Below are 14,500 nucleotides of genomic sequence, written 5' to 3'. Positions count from 1 at the left end.
TTTTGGAATAAAAGCCGCGCGCGCCCCCACACACGCATTTAGGTCTCCGAAGAAGGCCTTAATAACAACAAAGTCCCTGGGGCCAGAAGCTGTCCCGACCAAGCCCCGGCGACGGCGGACAGCACACCAACAGCAGGAGCCCAGAGGCTCGACAAGAGCCATGGTCCCCAGGTGGAAGAACCTCGTGAGGCGAAAGGTTGGACGAAGAGGGGGGACCTGAACTCCGACGGCCCAAAAGGTGAAGCTTCAACCGGCGGCGGAGCAAGGGGCTCATCCCCTCGGATTCCCAGAAGGCAGAGCTGCTGAGACGGCGACGAGGCGGAGGTCGACAACGACGAGATACAGAGAGCCTCAATGCAGATCGACGCAGAGCTGCAACAGCGCGAGTGGAGGCGACGGCAGCGACGGGGATGGCGGAGTGGAAGTCCCGGCGGAGGCGAGCGACGGCGAGGTGGGGCGGATCCGCACGGGAAGGAGGGAGGGGGAGCTTCGATTTATTAGAGCTCACCGCACAACCGCTTCCACCGCCGACGAAGACGGCAACGACGGCGACAACTGCAACGGCGAGGGGCGGCGTCGAAGCTCCAAGGGCCACCCGGCACTCATCCGAGCAAACTATGAAAACCATATAAAATACAGCTATAGGGGGCGGGCCGGCCCACCTCCCTCTCGCTGCCGGCGAGGCCGCCGGAGGAGGAGAGGAAAGGGGCCGGAAGCTACGAAATCTGAAAGCTACAGTAACAAGGGGAGAGAGCGAGAGGATAAGGACGGAAGGGTAGTAAAAGTTCCTGAGCCCTTGTTCACTTCCTACAAAACTCCCATACAAAACTCCCAACTTTAGCACTATGCAAAAAGAAGATTCTCCATCACATCAAACTTGCGGTACATGCATGGAGTACTAAATGTAGACGAAATCAAAAACTAATTGCACAGTTTTATTGTACTTTGCGAGACGAATCTTTTGAGCCTAATTAGTCAATATTTGGACAATAATTCACAAATACAAACGAAACGCTACAGTGTTGCTACAGTAATTTGGCACCTCCCAAATTGGCACCTCCCAAATTCGCAAAGTAAATAAGGGCTGACTTGTATTTCATCCTCCTGATTTGGGTTTGCTGAAAGCTGTGGACACCGACGAGGAAGCATTCAGAAGTATTTGAACGAAGCCTGGCTGCTATTGCTGCTAGCCGGCTGGCTGCAGATCCTCCTGTAGAGGCTGCAGCAGCTGCAACCATTTGCCGTGCTTTTCTCTGTGATTGTACCTTCGCACAATTGTATAAACCTAAAACACTCGTAAGGGCAACTTTAGAGGCTGTTTGGGTACACCCCGCTAAACTTTAGCACATGTCACATCAGATGTTTGATATTAGAAGTATTAAATATAATCTAATTATAAAACTAATTGCATAGATGGAGTCTAATTTGCAAGACAAATCTATTAAGTCTAATTAGTCCATGATTTGATAATGTGGTGCTACAGTAACCATTTGCTGACGATGGATTAATTAGCCTTAATAGATTCGTCTCGTGAATTAGACTCCATCTATGCAATTAGTTTTATAATTAGCTCTCCTCCGATAGTTTTATAATTAGCTCATATTTAATCATTCTAATTAGCATCCGAACATTTGACGTGATCCTACTAAAATTTACACCTCGTATCCAAATTGTGCTAGCACATTCATGTCATGAGGTGCTATCTTAGCGTCACATGCTCCAACGTTTCGCTTCCTAGGAATATCTGTGCCCATTTCTTAAATGCATGAGCCGCCTCAACCAGGGCATGTTTAGTTACTCCCAACTCCCAACTTTGACACTATGCAAAAAGAAGATTCCCCATCACATCAAACTTGCGGTACATGCATGGAGTACTAAATGTAGATGAAATTAAAAACTAATTGCACAGTTTTGTTGTACTTTGCGAGACGAATCTTTTGAGCCTAATTAGTCAATATTTGGACAATAATTCACAAATACAAACGAAATGCTACAGTGTGCTACAGTGCTGTAACAGTAATTTAGCACCTCCCAAATTCCCCAACTAAACAAGGCCTAGAGAGCGGGTGAGTAGAGCGGCACGCAAAGCAAGAAAGAAAGAAGCATTCTTTATTCGGGTGCAAATCCTGGCTCCAGGTGATAGCATTTTCTCCTTAGCCCTTGTTTACTTCGCAAGTTGGGAGGTGCCAAATTGGCATTTTGCCATAAATGCGACACTGTAACGTTTCGTTTGTATTTGTGAATTATTATCCAAATATTGACTAATTAGGCTCAAAAGATTCGTCTCGCAAAGTACAACAAAACTGTGCAATTAGTTTTTGATTTCGTCTACATTTAGTACTCCATGCATGTACCGCAAGTTTGATGTGATGGGAAATCTTCTTTTTGCATAGTGTCAAAGTTGGAAGTTTGGAGGGAAGTAAACAAGGGCTTATTAGCTTTACCCGCTCCAGTGTATGGCAGCCTGTATGTCGTCGTCTCTCTTCTCGTGGCACCCTCTAAAACGGAACACTGGAGCTGTTAAGATGAAAGCTTTCGCTCTATAAACCCCGCCCACCGATATTTATATTTGGATTTTTAATAAAGGATATTTGGATTTGGATTTGGAAGCTGTGTGTAGACTTTACAGCAAAGCTAACAAAAACCTCAAGGTCCCGTTTGGGTCCAAGGAATTGGAATCTATTTATGAAGTAGGCTAATTTATGTTGGAATATGGCATTCCACAACTTTCCAAAGTTTAGATATAAGCCTATCTTAAATTCATGGGGTGGGAGATGGAAATTGATTCTATAGATTATGGTTATTAGAATGGAATTCAATTCTTATAGCACGCTCTTAGACTCGCTTCTCTATAGTAGAAGTGCAGCATACAAGTATCCCTCCCATATCACCAACTATAATATACAACTATATTCCACATACAATTATATTAGCTTAATTAATTTGTGTCTAAATTATGATTATTAGGATGGAATTCAATTCCAATGATCCAAACGGGGTCCAAGTGAATTTGAAAAATGCAGGTTTCTTGAAGTGTAAACAAAAACGAGATAAAATGGCATGGAAAGGAAAAGGCTTTTTAATTGAAGGAAATTGAGGGGCTTACACAATTTGTAAAACATAGCTCAGTTGTTTAGGTTCTTGTGGTGGAACATGTCCTATACATCTTGTTCAAATTCCAAAACTCAGCACGTGTGTCCATACTTTCTATATTTATTCAAGAAAATAAACCTTGTTATTCCAGAAAATAAATGATAGACACCATGATAAGACATAAAATTCATATGGATCAAAATTCATATCACATGAATTTGAAATCGTAGAAAATCCACCGTATAATTTAGACTTTTTTCGGAGTAATATTCTGTTGGACTTGCCACGGGATGTCCCGAAAAGAGAACCGATTCATGTGGAAGCTAAGCTAACTTTAAGATTATTCCCTTTAGATATAATATTCCATGATAGCACTTCCCAACAAAAAGGACCATTTGACCCAAGATTAGATAGTTCAGAACTTTAGGTGCTTGGAGAAACGAGGTGCTTGGTCACCCCCAAAGAATATCTCCATTCCTATCGCCAGAACAAAATTTGGTGTGTCGATTGTCGAGTGGACAACTTAGGCTCCTGAAAACAACACATATCATTTGAACTGCAAAGCTACAGTGCTCGAATCCTTTTGGGCTACAACCTTTGCCAAGATAGAAAGGATGCGACTTTGTTTCCATGGTTCTAAGAGTAATGGCATGGGATGCACGTACCTCACCCCAAAAAAAAGGGTGGGGAGAAAAGAAGGGGAGCAAGACAATATCAAGCATCAAACCTTGGAAATAAGTGGACTCCAATTGCAGCATATAGTTAAAAAGAGAAAAGAAGCGCACACGACATATATAATTCGCCGACGAAGTTAGATCAGAGTGCAATAACTACGACATATATAATTCGCCGATGAAGTTAGATCAGAGTGCAATAACATGCTAAAAGTTTAAGACATGAATGATTATTCTAAGAGAGTTGCACCATATCATACTATTCACGTTCTTAAAAATCGGCACTTCTCCGAATCCAAAAGACATGGATTCTGGGAGTATCCTTACTCTTCACCTTCTTTCGTAACGAGGGTCGGATCCGCATCGGGCGGCGGCTGGAAACTAGTGGCGGGGCAGCGGCTGGTAGCAGGCACTGGTGGCTGTGGGTGGGGGGATCGCGTAAAGGGGCCCACGGGCCACGGGCCCCGCGGCCCCGGCCAACCGCGGCCGCACGCTGGCCTGGGAGGCCGAGCGCCGCGCGTGGTGAGTCACTGGGCGTGGGCCCACGGGCTGGTCCCCCCCAACCCGTCCCCCGTTTTGTTTTTGCCTTCCGTCCGGTTCGGCCGATCACACGCGATCACTCCCCGTTCGCCCGTTCCGTTCTCACCTGTTCCCCGTCGAGGTAACCGCACTGAGATGCCACCGTCTGATCAACGAGCACAAGTGGGAAAAAAATACGATTCACCTTTTTATAAAAATGTTCGTACTGCTAAACTAAAAAAGTAGATGCATAAACACGGGTGCTCATTAGATATATGATGGTGTATGAAGTTTTTTTTTGAACGAACATGATGGTGTATAAAGCTAACCCATAGGATAAGAATGGTTCTTAAATAGGCCAGGCCAACCACCTCGTTAGCATGCATTAAGTAATCATGCAAATTTAAGCATCTTAATCCACGTTTGAAACATTTGGTGCATATGACATGGTAAAAAAGAATAATGTTTTTTTTCCCTACGAAGCACCTCTTGTAGACACCCGTTTGAACATTTGATCTTTACTATAACACAGCTAGTTGTTTGAACATTTTTTTTCTTGTTCGGTGTTACAGTACCGTAACACGCATCTCCGTATTACATAGGTCCTTTTATACACGCGTGGTCAAAGCTTAAAGTAGTTGCTACATTTCTAATTGAAGAAAGAACTTTTTTTTATGGTTGGAAATTAGTAAACACTTTAGAGCCTAGAACACATGGGCTATGGACCTACTATAGAAGTATATTTAACCAAATGACGATCGTTAGGGCAGCTCCACATGGGCTAAGGACCTACTATAGTATATTCAATACACTTAAGACTAATTATTTCAATCATAGAAATTTCATGAGCATTAAATTATATTCCATATTAGCAATTTTGCTATCTCGGCAAGTTCATCATGAGAAGAGAAGAGGGGAAGTTTCATTAAATGAGAGAGAAATTTTATCCCCATGACACCTATCATGCTCATTTATCATGTGCTTATTCGTAGTAACAATGTAATGAAACTATGCAATGAGACTGACTTAATAATTCAACGCACGACGTCTAAAGTTGGCCGCAATAAGCAATAATACAGGTTTGGTCCGTAGCACAATAATTTTCTTGGTCATGAACTTTGCATTGGCCGGGAAGAACCATATGTTTTCCTTTTGTATTCTCGTTGGAAGAACCATGCATGTGAATTTGCTGGCTACACCACCAGCAACAGCAACACGGCTTGAGCACGACATGTAGTACGCTCCAATCTCTCCAGTTAACACTCCCCAACCGACAAATCCCGACAGAGAGATGAGATAGTTACATGGACATCGATATCCATCCACATCCATCTGCCCGCCGGGCTGGAGATTTGGATTTGCATCGTACGTTGTGATCCACATCCAAATCAAAATCGGGGGCAGGCCCATGCTTGCATGCCATCATGATTTGACTAATTAATCAGCGTGTAATTAACAATATATCCGTGGTGCAACCACAAGCTAGGAGTAGCAGCTAAAAGAAAAGAAAGGCAAAAAAAAAAGATGGTGAATAATTGGAATGTTTATGAGAGAGAAAAAACAAGGATAGTGAAGCAAACATTGGCCACACGACAAGTGAGAGAGAGAGAGAGCTCAAGTGAAGTGAGAGCTAAAGAAATACTAAAGGGCCAAAAAAAAAAAGAAAAAAAGATGCGGCTGGGGGAGGAGGAGCTTGTGGCTGTGGAAAACTGGGGATGATGGGGCCGGGCCGGTGTGGAGGCCACGTGAAGAGCGGAAAGGGACCCGGATTGGATTGCTCCCCATGCCGGGCCGGTGGGCCCGCCCGCGAGAACAGGCCCGGAAAGGATTCACCACCCCTGCCTGAACGTTGGAACAACCCGCCGCGCGACGCCAGCCGCTTGTTTTCTTCTTCCTTTCTGCCGACGTTTGACCAACCAACAACGGTGACGGCGATGCACACGCGCCCGACGTTGAATTGAAACTAAAATGGAGCAGCGGGGTTTTCTTTAATGGTAACATCGTGGTAGTTTAACAGGACGAGAGAGAAGGATTTGACGGTGACTAGGAGAAGACCCCTACTGATTTTTTTTATATATTTTTTTAAAGAAAATAACGTTCAGCCTTCCCAAAGAGGAGAAATCGGCATACGCGTTATAAGTAGTAGCCAAACGCTACACCATCTCGACAAAAAATCTTGTGGAAATAAAGATCCCACTCAAGAACAAATAAATTCGAATAAAAAAATGTCCATATGAGAAGCAAAAAAAAGTGCAATGCCATTATCTTGATTCTCTTTGCTTCGAGCAATTGAGATCTTATTTCCCCCTGAATAGAACCTAGGCATTTATGAAACACAAAATCATTTCTCGTGAACTATATTGCCCAACGGAAAGCCACTGCACCCGTCAACGAGTTAATGATCGGTCTTTATCTTCCTATTTTACACATATTATTCATATTACGAGGTGGGACAATGCTAAACACAATATATAATGCACTCCAATGGAATTCAACATAATGACACTCGAAGAAGAAGAGGTGGTTTTATGCTTTCCTTGGCACTATAAAAAACACGGAGTGCGTATCACATAACACATGGCCATGCTTTTGTAGCAGGTACACGGTGCAAGTGATCCCATCCTACGCAACAACAAAAATTGAAAAGAAGAACGGAAAACAAAAAGAGAAGGCCACACGAGTACACGACGACCCAGCCCCTTCAAATAAATGGGCCTTGCTAACCATACAGGGCCGCTGTACACACAACACACCACGACGACGCAGATCGGCCCACCTTATCGCCTGAGCCCATCAACACTTCGGACGGCCCAACAGTAAACGCAGGCCTGACGGTGCCGTCGGCCCAGCAGCTGCCTCGCCGGCTCGCCGCCGCCCCGGCTTCTCCGTCCGTCACCTGGGACTGGGAGGGCAGGGGAGCACCGCCACCATGGCTGTGCCCTGGCCCTGACCCTGACGCGTCCCGGACTCCGCCGTCGCAGACCACCCGGCCTTCCCTGGCCACCGCCACTTCTCCCTTTGCCAGGTACTATCTCCGGCTCCCCCTCCCCCATCTCTCTCTCTGAAGTGAGGCAAATAATCTGAATGAACGAATCAATACTGTCAGATTCAATTTTGTGGAGCAAGGTAGGTTTCCTAGTCCGGATGCTCGCGGCTGCAGGAACATCAGGCCGTGTCGAGCATATGGATATGCAGCAGCAACCTTTCCCCCTCACGAAATGGTGGGTGCGTGGACATGATACCACGACTCTCCTCTGCGTTCTCGAAAAGAAAAAAAAGGTTATTGCTAAAATCACCTGGATATGTGAAAATTTGGGTGCCCATTCTTGGGATGGGAGCTCAATCTCCTTGCGAGAGAACTGAAGTTGGGAACTGAGGTTTGTCTCCCTCATCTCTCAGTTAGCCAGTTTACAGTTAGAAGGTCGTTTCAGTTGAAATATAGGCGTTAACATGTTCCATTTTGTGCTTCCATATGTTTAAACTTGGCTTATTTTTGCTATTTTTTGTATGTTTCAAACTGGATGATGAAAGTTACTGTCGGACCATTCACTTTGGATTTCTGCAAACCCTGATGTTTGTGGTTTGGAGTTTAACTGCCTGCCCTCTGATCTTAGACCACCTGTACTCTAGTCATCATTTTGCAAAGCATGTCCTACTTTTGTCATGTGATCGAATCAAAGTATGCTAGCTGTAATTTTTACAATATCTGGACTTTAAATTATGCAAACAACCTCCGACTGCAAATTTGTAACGGTACTCACATTGAAACAAGAGACAGCATAGGTCAACCTGATGGTATATTGTCATCAATTGAAAACTCAAAGGGGCAATGATTCGGATAGTACGTTGACTTTATCATCTGGGGGTCTCTGGTCCAACTGGGCATGGATCAGCAAGCTCTGCATCCTACATGAAAATCCTTTTATAGAAGGCCTGAATGAGTTTATGAATATGGGTGCTATGCAGCTGTGGTTGCCAACTTTCATTGCAGGTTGCAGCATCAATAGTTTGGTTCTCCTTCATGAAGTTCATTCAATGTCCTTCGAATCTTTGAAAAATGATCTAGTAATTTATGTTTTCCATATTACTTTTTTTAGCTGTAGTATCATACATTCATGCTTAGGTACTGCCATACATCCATTTCCCTTTCACTCTTTATGATGCAAATGATAGTAGATCTGGAAGCCTGAGTCTTACAAATCAGGAGGATTTATTATTTCTAAAAGGAGGGGGCCACTCCGAAGTTCAGTAAAGGAATATTGGTTCCTAGATTTTACTTCCAGGAAGAAAGTTTAGAGACATGGAAGGCTTTCCCATTCACAAATTTTACAGCATAAATTTCAAGTGATCTCTATGAGGAGTGGCTTGTTATATGTTATCTAGTGCGGAACTTGCGATCCAATCATTCTTTGTTTGGTTAATCAATAGCTTAAAATAAAGGGGAAGGATAAATAAATAAATAAATAAATAAAAATAATTCAGCATGGTTAGAAGCGTTTTCAACAAAAACACTGATGTTTGGTTTCACTGCTAATTTTGGAAGAACTCAACCACCCTTTTGCTCCTTAGAGTCCAATCATACAGGCAACATTACCCTCTCATTGCTTTTATATACTCACCTTCATGATCCCCTAATCATTTTTCATGACAAGTACAAGCTCGAGGGTGCCAATGCATTCCACTCCCATCTATGCTATCCTTTTGTTTCTTTCTTGTTCATTCAGCTCAATACTTCTGTGTGCATCCAGCGACCACCTTGTCCCTGGCAAGCCGCTCACACCAGGCAACACTCTTGTGTCTGACGATGGCACCTTCATCCTGGGCTTCTTCTCTCTGTCCAATCCCACGGAAAAACATTATTATGTTGGCATATGGTACAACAACATCTCGCAGCGCACTGTTGTGTGGATCGCCAACCGTGATGTGCCTATTACCAATATTTCCTCAGCAATGCTCGCCTTGACCAGTAGCTCACACATTGTCCTGTCTGATGGCAATGGCCGCATCCTTTGGAGGTCAAACAGCAGCAGCATCAGATCTTCGCCTGCCACAACCATTTCTGCGGAAGCCGCACTAGAAAACACTGGAAACTTCATCCTCCGGCCTCTGGGCCACAGTACCATCCTATGGCAGAGCTTCGACCACCCGGCTGATACTCTCCTTCCTGGTATGAACCTTAGGATCAGCCACAAGATGCATCCTCTGCAACACCTCATTTCCTGGAAAGGCCCACAGGATCCATCCCCGGGAGCGTTCTCCTATGGGGCAGATCCTGATTGCTTCCTGCAGCGCTTCATCTGGAACGGCACAAGGCCGCACCGTCGAAGCCCAGTTTGGAGTAGCTACTTCCTTCTTGGGAGCTACACGGACAACTTCCATCATACCATTTACATGGCGGTACATCGCGGAGATGATGACGAGGTGTACATGTCCTTTGGTATCCCAATTGAATCCTTGTCTTTGTTGATCAGGATGGAGATAAGCTACTCAGGCAAGGTTAATATACTAAGATGGAACAGCAACATGTCAGCATGGACAGCCCTGTACACTCAGCCTGCACATGAGTGCAATGTGTATGCCTACTGTGGTCCATACGGCTACTGTGACAACAGTGAAACTACCCCGACATGCAAGTGCCCCGATGGTTTTGAGCCAAAGGATGATGAAGACTGGAACAAGGGCAGGTTTTTGGAGGGATGTCGCCGGAAGAAGGCGCTAAGATGTAGCACCGGAGACGGTTTCTTGACCTTGCCAGGCATGAAGGTCCCTGACCATTTCCTCCTTATCAGAAACAAAAGTTTTGATGAGTGCACGGTGGAATGCCGTAGCAACTGCTCCTGCATGGCATATGCTTATGCCAACATGAGCACCAGGGCTATTGATGGGGATGACACGAGGTGCCTGATATGGACTGGGATGTTGATTGATACGGAGAAGTGCAGCGAAGGAGGGGAAAACCTATATATCCGGACCAACAAATTAAGCGGTTTGATTTCTTGCTTTCATTTGTCTGCTTACCTTACTAGGCAGGTGTTTGAATTCCTCAAGTTCATGGTTAAGAGGATCCTATTGAAACTGAAGAACAAAGGGCCTATATTTGTGAAGTATTAGACTAAAGTAGGGGCAGCATGAAAATACTTGACACATCTAGTAGTGTGTGAGATGGATGAAGTTTGTTGATTGTTCATGATTGATCTTTGCAGGTAGCAAGCTAACAACCAACATCCTAGAAATTGTGCTGCCAGTTCTGGCATCTTTGCTAGCATTCATATGCATAGTGTTCATTTGGATCTTCTGGTTTAGAGGTACACAAGCACATTTAGAGATATATTTCTTTTTCATTTTTCCCCTCTGATTTCTCGAATTGAATGAAAACTGAAGAGATGTTATCCACAATTCTGTCAGGAAAACAAGGCAGCAAGGAAATCTGGACGAGGCTGATGCTAGGAGACATGAGCGGTACTCATGAACTTGCTGATAGGAAATTAGACTTGCCATTGATCAGCTTCAGAGAAATTGCCGTTGCAACACAGAATTTTTCTGATTCAGCTATACTTGGACGAGGAGGATTTGGCACTGTTTACAAGGTAAGGAAGCTTGTGCTTGTAGTTTCAGCGGTCCAAAGCAATTGAATTTCTAACTTGTCTGATTCGAGATTATTTATTTATTTAGGGAACATTCGAAGATAAGGAAATTGCAGTGAAAAGGCTCTGTAAAGGTTCTGGTCAAGGTGTAGTGGAATTCAAAAATGAAGCAGTTCTGATTGCCAAGTTGCAACACAGAAACTTGGTTAAACTTCTAGGCTGCTGCATCGATGGCGATGAGAGATTATTGATTTATGAATACCTTCCTAACAAAAGTTTGGATGCCTTCCTTTTCAGTATGTTCTGCTCACTTATTGTGAAAGCTCAAGTGTTAACCAAAGAAATATAGACAACTGATAAGATGCTTCATCTATCCTCGACAGATGCTGCAAGAAAATCATTGCTTGATTGGCCCACAAGATTCCAGATAATCAAAGGCATAGCTAGAGGCCTTCTATATCTTCATCAAGATTCAAGGCTGACAATAATTCATAGAGATCTGAAGGCAGGCAATGTATTGTTGGATGCTGAAATGAGACCCAAGATCTCTGATTTTGGTACAGCTAGGATCTTTGGTATCGACGAGCAACAATCAAATACCAATAGAGTCGTGGGAACTTAGTGAGTGATTTCTTTCACAAAGTAAATTTCTAAGAAACAAGCATACCATTGTTGTTGAACTGATGTATGCTTCTTCTGATATTATGGTCAAACAGTGGGTACATGTCGCCAGAATATGCACTAGAAGGCATCATTTCTCTCAAATCCGATGTCTACAGCTTCGGTGTGTTGCTACTGGAGGTTGTGAGTGGCTTGAAGATCAGTGCGACCGGCCCAGTTACAGGTTCACTCAACCTTATAGCTCATGTAAGTGCTATGAAGTCCCCAAAACTTATTTCAATCGTGAAATTCAACCATTGATGTGCACTTGAATACATGTTGGTCGCCGACTCAGGCATGGAGCTTATGGAAGGACGGAAACCTGCGTGATTTGGTGGACTCATCGATTGTTGAGAGCTGTTCACCAGACGAAATTCTACGATGTATCCACATCGGTCTCTTGTTAGTGCAAGACAACCCAAACGCTCGTCCGCTTATGCCATGGGTGGTGTCAAGCTTGGAAAACAGTGACATAGAGCTCCCACAGCCTAGTGAGCCTATGTACTTTTCAAGGAGTAACTACAGAATTGTTGAAGCAGGAGAAAGCTCTGTAAGTAACATGAGCCTCGGAACGCTGGAAGGGCGCTAAAGCCTCCTCGCTTATTTCGTCCACAAACTTCAAGGACCCCCATATAGAACAGAAATCGATATCTTTTTCGAACGAAGGTAATTCATGGCTGCATTGACATCACTCACTTATTAGCTGCAATTGAGCAACTTGTCCAGGGATTGAGCAGCTCAGCAGTGGTGACATAGAAGCAGGGGTGAACAGAGGAAATCTGCATATCTTGAATTCTTGATGCCATATATGTTTATAGTTTCTTTATGTACTTTTCCTGTTTGTTCTGATCTCTTCCATCCAATATATTGTCATTTCTGTTCTCTGCACCGAGTTACTGTCCGGTCCATCTCGCCATCGGATTGTAGCATGGAGTTGTTGATTATTCTGGTAAGGAAACAGAATTGCGTCATGGAATTGAAAGAATGTTGCTGGTGCTAACGGTGCTGAAGTCATGTATGCAAGAGATGAGGAGTGCACGCATGGGACTCCCATCTCCATGGATTGTTTTTTTTTTCGCCATCGCGCATCCACTGTTCAGTCGCCAGATGCAAGCCAATGCAAATTAGGTTTCCCAAGATATCATGACCAACTAATTTTTGCTCAGCATCTCCATCGAAGCAAGTTATCTAGTTGGGTCGCGTTTCGAACTAAAAATAGCTTCAGACAGTTTGAGCCGTTGCTTGATTACCCGGCAATTTGCCATTGTTGAGCTTGGACCTGAGAGCGTGCACTCCCAGGACAGAGACAGGGACAACTTGATTTCTGATTCCAGGTTTTCTTTGCTACTCATTTGAGCTGTGGTATGGGTGTACATTGTGCCTTTGATGCATTCCAACAGTCGGAATATGTTGCACGCCTGCACTTGTAACTCATTATAGTATTAGAGCCCAACCACTCAACTTGTCATGCCATGTCTTGAGGGGATGTTTCGCAGATGCGAGGAGCGCCGTTGGTGGTAGAGTGCGAGCGATATCTTTGGGTCTAGATTGCAAAACTTTTTATACGTTATACGTGAATGTAGCTCTTCCGATTCAAATAAAATAAAATACTTCGTCAAGGAGGCTAGGAAGAGGTAAATCGATCTGCAGTATGAGTGGCGGCGTCGGCCTCGTGACCATCTTTGTTCTCGTGGTGTTTGGGACTGGAGGCGTATTGGTGATGCCTGCACACTGTAAATGTATCCCTTTCTTTTTGTTTTCTTTTCTTAGTGTATATATTTTCAATTACCCTACAAATAAACTTAGTACATGCTGATTATACACAAATTAATTAAAATTTTGTGATGTATAGGTCGATCATCTCGGCTATTCGATGCCGAAAGTATGAAGGCTACAACTACTGATTCAAACTCCACATCAGTAGATGAGAGCAAGATACACCTGGTGTTTTGCATCAAGAGCCTGTGCGAAACACCAAAAAAGGGCTTGGCCTTGTGCTTTTGCTGTCAAAAATCGACGGAGCCGTGTTACAACTCCGTTGCTGAATGCCAGGCACACTGCCCCGCCTGCAATCCCAAATGCCAGTTGCAGTCACCAGCAGCTGATTCAGTGATGGGAAGTCGCTCCCCAAATGTAAATGCCATCGGCAAGTTATTTTGAATGGGCTAGAGAGGTTCTGCCATCGTCAACAATATCGTCTGATCGCTGAAAAGGGATGACCCATTCGGCCCAGTGATGATTGATGGATGATGGCAGAGCCCAGTAAGGGCGACACATCAATGTCAGCCAAATCGAGTTCTGTAGTAAGTTTGTTGTTCCTCTCGTAATAATATATGTAGGACCGATGAATTATGATTGAAGATGGCTAGTGCGAAAGGAAATTGTTTTGTTGGAGTGGATTACTACTGGAAAATTATACATTAGTACAGGTTGAAAAACTCCCTCTAATGTTACCAATTGGTATTAAAGGGGTGTCGCCATGCCACCGTATGCAGGTGGTCCCTTTAGTATTGGTGTTTATGCATGTCATCATGTGATGCGAATGATATGGGATTTGGGATCTTTACAATAAAATCAATGTGAGCCTGCTTCGTTCTAAATAGGAATGTGCCTACACATGACCGCAACGAGGTTCGTCTATGTAATGCTTCCAACTACTTATGAAATTAGATAGTGACCCTCTAGGTGGTTTTGGAGGACGGTTGTGATGACGTGGTATGTTACATGAACATTGACGTGGTAGTAATTTGGTGAATGACATGTGGACCATCCTCCATGTTGCTAGGTCCACCTTAATGTGGTGATTATGAGCGGTGGAGAGAGATGGAGGTGAAGAGAGGCATAGACATGGCCAGAGAACAACATTGATGTGCAGAGTGATGTGACATGCCATGCAAGCAAGTTCGTCCATGTCATTACACTACATCAGCAAAACCACCATCAGAAACCACAAGGACGGTCTTCCATAGT

At 44.0% G+C, this 14,500-nt stretch overlaps 1 protein-coding gene across 2 annotated transcripts; it reads left to right on the top strand.

The window, feature by feature from the left end:
• Window positions 1–7,177: 7,177 nt before the first annotated feature.
• On the top strand, window positions 7,178–12,530 carry LOC101764921 (putative G-type lectin S-receptor-like serine/threonine-protein kinase At1g61610). Of its 2 annotated transcripts, XM_022827349.1 has the most exons (9): window positions 7,178–7,311; window positions 7,393–7,663; window positions 7,818–10,272; window positions 10,490–10,591; window positions 10,692–10,873; window positions 10,959–11,166; window positions 11,254–11,491; window positions 11,587–11,737; window positions 11,826–12,530. In XM_022827349.1, the coding sequence occupies exons 3-9, from the start codon at window positions 8,931–8,933 to the stop codon at window positions 12,117–12,119; spliced, it is 2,517 nt and encodes an 838-aa protein (XP_022683084.1). In that variant the 5' UTR covers window positions 7,178–7,311; window positions 7,393–7,663; window positions 7,818–8,930; the 3' UTR covers window positions 12,120–12,530. The 2 variants fall into 2 exon arrangements, with proteins under 2 accessions (XP_022683084.1, XP_004972713.1); XM_004972656.3 differs by having other exon boundaries at window positions 7,393–10,272.
• The last annotated feature ends 1,970 nt before the right edge of the window (window positions 12,531–14,500 follow it).

The sequence above is a fragment of the Setaria italica genome, chromosome VI (assembly GCF_000263155.2).
Source record: "Setaria italica strain Yugu1 chromosome VI, Setaria_italica_v2.0, whole genome shotgun sequence".
NCBI classification, from domain to species: Eukaryota; Viridiplantae; Streptophyta; class Magnoliopsida; order Poales; family Poaceae; genus Setaria; species Setaria italica.
This window is presented reverse-complemented; position numbering and strand designations above follow the sequence as displayed.